Source organism: Macaca thibetana, chromosome 1, assembly GCF_024542745.1.
Source record: "Macaca thibetana thibetana isolate TM-01 chromosome 1, ASM2454274v1, whole genome shotgun sequence".
Classification (NCBI taxonomy): Eukaryota; Metazoa; Chordata; class Mammalia; order Primates; family Cercopithecidae; genus Macaca; species Macaca thibetana.
The window spans coordinates 219,232,361-219,239,473 of record NC_065578.1 but is presented as its reverse complement, the minus strand read 5'-3'; the positions used below and the strand labels follow the sequence as shown (position 1 = coordinate 219,239,473).

At 38.9% G+C, this 7,113-nt stretch overlaps 1 protein-coding gene across 1 annotated transcript; it reads right to left on the bottom strand.

Annotated features, from left to right (window-relative positions):
- Window positions 1-386: 386 nt before the first annotated feature.
- On the bottom strand, window positions 387-2,058 carry LOC126943554 (olfactory receptor 14A16-like). Its single transcript, XM_050772420.1, has one exon. The coding sequence runs from the start codon at window positions 1,779-1,781 to the stop codon at window positions 852-854; it is 930 nt and encodes a 309-aa protein (XP_050628377.1). The 5' UTR covers window positions 1,782-2,058; the 3' UTR covers window positions 387-851.
- Between the last annotated feature and the right edge of the window lie 5,055 nt (window positions 2,059-7,113).

Here is a 7,113-nt window from a genome sequence, read left to right as displayed (position 1 = left end):
TTGCTTTCCTCTCAGCCTTCATTCTGGTCTTTCTCTCTCTTTTTCAGGTTTATTCCTCTTCATCCTCTCAAATACAGCTTAGATATTTCCCTTTCCAAAAAATACTATATTGCCTCCCTATATCCAAATTTATTCTAAGCTCTTTAGTGTGAGTACTTTTACTCAGTGCACCCAGGAACTTGTTTTAATATTAAAAAATATATGTATTGATATATAGTAAAGTTGAGTTTTAATATATCTGTCTCCAGATGACAAGGATGCACACTATGCTAGGAAATGTTAGTAGATTTGGGGAAGAAAAGAGGAAAAGAGACTTGTTTGGTTTTAGTTTTGTCTTATTGGTGTTGTGACATTCACATAACATGAAATCAACCATTATAGCTTGTACAATTCAGAGGCATTTAGTACATTCACAAGGTTGTGCAACTATCACCTCTACCTAGTCCCTTTAATTTGAGAATTGATTCTACATGTCATCTCACATAGCATTTCAGATATCACCTTTGTTAAGAATGACCATACATTTGGTTTTCCTGGGAGTGTCCACGTTTATCTCCAATGTCCCAGCATCCTGTCCAGTTGTCAGAAACAAAGGAGCTCCCACTAGGGTGATACATACAAGGCATACTTCTTCCCAGTGTCTACAAGTGGAACACTACTGGCCTTACCACACACTCGATCTGGGCATAAGGGCACTTCTCAGTAGCACTCCAATGAGTGCCACCAGATTTTTCATGAGAACTCTTACTCTAGATGTCCAATATTATTGCCAGACTATGTAACCATATGGTTTAGATGATTATGAAAAGCTGATGTTGTATGTGAGAATAACTCTTCTAATTTGAAAGATGCTATCTACTAATTTGTAGTTCCCAGAATGCCATCTTCATATCCTTATTTCTTAGGCTATAGATGAGAGGATTCATGATGGGTGGCATCACAGTGTAGAACACTGAAACCAGCAAATCCAAGGATGATGGAGATTTAGGCAGAGGGCGTAAATAGGCAAAAAACCCTGAAGAGAAAAATAAAGTCACAACAATGAGATGAGGCAGGCATGTGGAGAAAGCTTTGGACCTGCCTTCTTTGGAGGGCATCCTCAGCACAGTGGAGAATATGTGAATGTAAGAAATGTCAATAAACACAAAGCAGCCAAAGTCCAACACGAGGCTGAGCCCAATGATTACCAATTCACCAGTGTTGTAAGAACAGGCAAGGGAGAGCAGTTGTGGGATATCACAAAAGAAATGATGAACCTCAGGAAACCCACACATGGGCACAGAGAAGGTGCAAGCTGTGTGCAGGATTGCACTGAGACCTCCATTGACCCATGAAGAGACAGCCATCTGCACACAGGCTTCATGACTCATTATGACCTCATATCTGAGTGGGTGGCAGATGGCAACATAGCGGTCATAGCACATGACCGTGAGAAGAGCTACTTCTGTATTGGCTAAGAGAAAGAAGAAAAAAACCTGACACACACATCCAAGGAATGAAATGGTGTTGCAATTCATCAGGGAGTTTGTGATGGACTTAGGAACAGTGACGGAAATGAGACACAGATCCAGGAAAGATAAGTTCTTTAGGAAAAAGTACATGGGCGTGTGGAGCCGATGATCCTTGATGATGAGGGTGATGATGAGAAGATTCCCCATCAGTGCCACCAGGTAAATTAGCAAAAAGAGCACAGAATGTAGGATCTGGGTCTCCCGAATGTCAGAGAACCCCATGAGGAAGAATATTCTCCCAAAGGTGAAGTTGTTCATTTCTTTGGACATTTTACCAGTTGCTGTAAAAAATAAAGTAAGCAGTTTTAGACTTGGACAAAAGGGTGTACTGTTTTATTTCCTTCACTTATCTTTCTCCCACTCACATGTGCATCTGCCAAAAAATTCAAGATCATATCAGACAACACCAAGGAACAAGGAGGACGTTAACAAATAGCATTTCCTCTGCTCATCCAATCTTCATTCTTATGCCAGAGTCAGGAAAAATTGTGAAAAACTTTGTAATAAGAAAATAACAACAGTGAAAAATACTAAGTGTCCTGTCTAGTTGTATTTTATTATCTTTGAGCTACTTTACAATTCTGGAAGTTGTAGGAAGCAGTTAATATGCAAATTATTCTTTCTCATAAAAATACAAATTAGTTATATTCTGATGTAATGTAATTGATTACTGTTCTGTAGGTAGACCTATTTTACATCTATTTGTAAATTTATTTCAGCTTTCTTTATCTGCCCTTATATGTGTGGTACTTTGATTTCACTGTGGTACTTTGACTTCTCTTCTGAACCAGTTGGAATATCTTGCAAATTCCCCCATTAATTATTGAGTTAAATAAAATCTTTGACCTGTGTTTATATTCATATGTGACTCATGATTTTATCCTGTTTTTAAAAAAACATACGCTTTAGCATCTGCCATGGATAGTGATTGCTGACACAGTCGAATTTTACGAAAAAAACTTGTGAGATCTTAGAAACATCACTCTAATTTATCTAACACACAGAAAAAATATCAGACAGTTTTCATTACTTTTGTTGTATTACATTTTGTTCAATGAAAACTTGTCCCCCAGTAGAACTGAAATATCTGAATTGTGCAACATAATATTCACATTCATTTATTATACGTTAAAGTCTTTACCTTCTAGCAAATGTCTCAGCATTAGCGCTGTCACCTTTCAGCAACTGCTCCGTGTGTTTTTAGTCAAGGCTCCTATTTAGTTAGCTGGGACAACAAGCTCTCGTTTTGGTTCATAGCTGTCTGGCCGGCTCTCCCTTTCCTTTTGTTGTTCTTCCTGCCCTGAGCTTTCACCACTGTCCATATTCCTTCCATCCTCTGTGGGTTACATCATCATCTGCATGACTGAGAATAGCAAATTAATCCTGTATTTCTCCATCAAGCTGCTTTCTGCTCATATTTCCATTCCTTCTTTCTTGTCTCAGAGAAAAAATTGTTTCCTCCTTTCTGAGTTTGCAGTGCAACATCTAACATTGGAAACACTCAATGTCATTTAATAAGCCATGTTTAATGTACCTATTCATAAGCATTGTTGAGAGGAGGTAACCTTTGCAGGATCCCACTATGAGGCCACATCAAATAGATTCAGGATTTTCCCCAGTATTTCACATTCCTAATCTAATAACTGTTTGCTCAGTTACTTTTCCCTGAACTATATTATTAATTTTTACAACTAAGTTTTTTGTCTAGATCTTGATAAAACTTCTGCATCCAAGAATTTGCTCTTTATTGGTTTCCCCTCTCTCTTCTTCATTTTGAACTCCATTATTCAGATAACCACATAAGATTCAACAAAAGTGCTGGTGTTGGCTATAAGCGTATATGCTCAATGGAAAAACAAACACTAGAGGCTTGTATACTATGAGCGATCATTAGATGTAATTACACAACAATGAAAATAGGGTAGAATTCACTGTTTGGCCTGGAGCATAGTCACACTTCAGAAAATAAATAAAAATTAGCTTTTCAAAGTCAGTTACAGCTGAGATAGTATCCAGCAGAGTTCTCTTATCTCAAAAAGTATTTTCTCATAATCTATTTACCCAGGTCTCATTGTAATTTCTCCCACTGTAAACTTCATATTTTCTAAAAGATTGCTTCATGAAGGCTGGAGAAATCAGAAATTATATATTCTCCCTAAATCCATCTGATACGCCCTATAGTGAAACCAGCTAAGCAACCAATCAGCCAACAAACAAACACAAAATAAAATATTTTATTGTCCATGATCGAGTCAATTCTTTTTTTTTTTTTTTTTTTTTTGATCTCTTACTGGAATTTACAACAAATATCTGTTTAATATTTATCACAGTCTTCTTCACGGGCCTGACCAGCGGTTCTCAAGGTTTAGTCCTTGGCTCAGCTATGTCAGTATCACTGGGGAACTTGCTAGAAAGGCAGTCTCAAGTCCCCACCTCAGATCTGCTGAATCAGGAACTCTGGGAGTGGAGCCCAGTGAGAGGTGTTCTAACTATCCCTTTAAATAATCAGGATGCATGCTAGAGTTTGAGGACCACTGTGTTAGAATGTCCCGATTCATAAAATTTCTTTCTGGAAGACTTTTGCATTTTTTTTCTCTCAGAAGTGGTTGTCCCTACCCCCAAATTGTTTATGCTTTTCTTCTTTTCTACTGCCAAATTCTACTTTGGGAATTCCAGCAATCAAAATTAATTTAGCATCAATCCCAAATTTCCTCTGGTAATCCAGTTACTTATCTCAACATTATTTACTACTCTGATTATACATTTTAATTTCTCAACAACTGATATTTTCCTTCCTTACAATTGTAATAAGTATGTACGATGATGTCTGTTGAACCAGATGAGGGAAGGCACAAAGTACTTCAGAAGTTCAAGGGAATCAAGGTGCATGTGATGTAGAAATGTGGGAAATGAAATAATTAACTTTTGGAAAATGGATAATATTTAGGAAAACAAAAGGGAACAGAGGTTTTTTAGGCCCCTGTTCTTTTACAAGAACAGTGTGAACATAGCAGGACCTTAGCATCCTGAGTGATGTGTAGGTAGAATGCTTTGTAGCAAAGGTTTGTGCGTGTGGTGTGGGCTAGGAGGATGAGGGATTTGGAAAGGATGAGCAATGGGCTGAGAGGTCACCTTGCTGACAGCAAAACGCACTTCAGTGGTTAAGGGGGAGGTGGCCTAATGAAAGTGGCATTTTCTATAACAACTTTTCTTTATATATGGTCACTTTTGCAGAGAAGATATTCTTGAGGCAGAGAAACTAGTGAGGATATTACTTAATAGTAAACCTATGAGTTATTAAAAGAAGGTTTGAAATAAATGGTCATAATAGGTATGAAAGGGAAAGAGAAAATACAAACTGACTTGAGAAAGAAGATGAATGGGGGTTTGAATGTGTTCTTGAATAATGCAAAGTGAAATCAATGTAAGAGCAAATGCTAGATACAGAGGGGTGAATATAAATTTTTCCGCCTTTGCTTTGAAACTAGTAAGGAGGTAGAAGTAGATGCTCCCAGCAAGCCTCCTATCTCTGCCTCCTTCCCACTGTGGCTCTTCTTGTTCAGACCTGCTCATGTCCCAGACCCCAGTGCTATAGAAAACTCTTCTGTTAATTAAAGACTTGGGAGAGAGGGCCTGCAAGAGGGTGTTCTGACCTCAGTGAGGACGATCACCATAACTTCCGTCTCGACATAAACTACTTAGAGATACTTTTATTAATTATGAAATGCAAATGAAAACCTTCCCACTAGTGTTTAGAAAGTCTTTGCATTAAGGCCAGGCGCAGTGGCTCACACCTGTAATCCCAGCCGTTTGGGAGGCCGAGGCAGGCGGATCATGAGGTCAGGAGATGGAGACCATCTGGCTAATACGGTGAAAACCCGTCTCTACTAAAAATACAAAAAAATTAGCCGGGTGTGGTGGCGAGAACCTGTAGTTCCAGCTACTCAGGAGGTTGAGGCAGGAGAATCGCATGAACCCAGGAGGCGGAGCTTGCAGTGAGCCGAGGTTGTGCCACTTCACTCCAGCCTGGGAGATAGAGCGAGACTCCTTTTCGACAAAAAAAAAAAAAAGTCTTCGCATTAGCAATTCACGGTTAGAAGTGTTTATACAGGGGAAAGAACGTCTTTGTCCCTTCAAATACTAGCAGACTTCCCATAGACTGATTCACCTTGGCTTTGATGGCTAGGCTTGGAGTGGAAGTGGTATTTGTCTCTCTTTCCTTCCTTGGACTGCTATAGAAAGGAAGATCCCAACTGTATATGTCAAAACAATGACAAACTCTTAACCATCTTAGACCAAGGCAACATATTAGAAAACATTTTTTAAATTATATTGATTCAGATAAACAAATGAACTCAAATCTCAGTTGAAATGAAATTAAAGCTTGTATTTTGGTAAGCCTCTGAAAATATTTCTAGGCTTACAAATAATTTTGATGTAAACTGTTCACCTTTTTTAAGTATCTAAGAGGTCAGATCCATGGATTATGTGTAGGAGAATGTATCAAAAAGTTTATACAGATCAACCTCCCACACTCTAATCCTTCAATAACAACAAATTGTTGTTTTATTTTCTTCAGAATAAGGTGACCTGAGAAGGCATGCATTTTGGCAGGATGGTCAGAGGCAGGAATGACTCATGGTCTGAGAAATGTGCTCTTGGGAATGTGAGATCTAGAGCACTTACCTACACCAGTCACATTCGAAGACGTTTCCAAATATTACTGGATATAACTTACATCAATGCTCAAAACAAACCCTTGTATGCCAATTATATGCAGAAATTGGACCTGTGGGGAGCTTAAGCAATTAGCCCCTGGTCACACAAGTGTGGGGGCTGGATTTGAAAACAGGTGGCCACATTCCATAGGCTTCTATGTTAGGATGTCTTATACAATGTTAAGAACGCAGGCTTACTCAGCTGAATCCCAGGATGGCATCATACAAGGCTTCTGAAGAGGTGATACAGTAACCCTCCTCCCTAGCATGGTACTCTTCTTTATACAAACCGATTTCACACCTTCCTTTTTCTGAATTCCGCTAGTGGATGCCACCCATCAAAGTCCAGTGGACACCAGGGAGGTGGTGTCACGAAGTCTACCCCTTTCTATGGCTGTTGTGGGCTTCCAGCTAATGTCACTAACAGCTAATGTCATAACTCTCTTACTCTGTCCATGTTACTCACATTGACTCTTCTGAGCTTCAAAGTAGACCAATTATTCACAATCCAAAGACAAAAAGTGAATACTTACAGAAGTTAAGACATCCAACTAGGGTTGCAAATAAAAGGACAGAAAAAGGTTGGAAAACAATAACAGCAGGAATTTCATTGGATTCTTTTAGCTGCAGAGATGATCATGTACACAATCATGTCCAGACAGGGCAAGAACCATGAACTGCTGTGCCCATGGTTTTTCCCGGTTTTAAGGTGATTCTCCTAATTGGTTAAGTAAATATCCTGGGAGTAGAACCAAATTAACCACCATCCTGCCCTTGGAAAGAACAAGACTTTACAGACGCTGCCTCATTTTATCCCCAGAGATGCAAGGAAGTCTCAAAAGACAGATTATTTCAACTTTTTAAATCTAGGTCCATCCTTCCTT

What these genes read in the sequence shown, in the direction of transcription:
- LOC126943554 (XM_050772420.1), bottom strand. Translation starts at nt 1,781, where the DNA reads ATGTCCAAAGAAATGAACAACTTCACCTTTGGGAGAATATTCTTCCTC.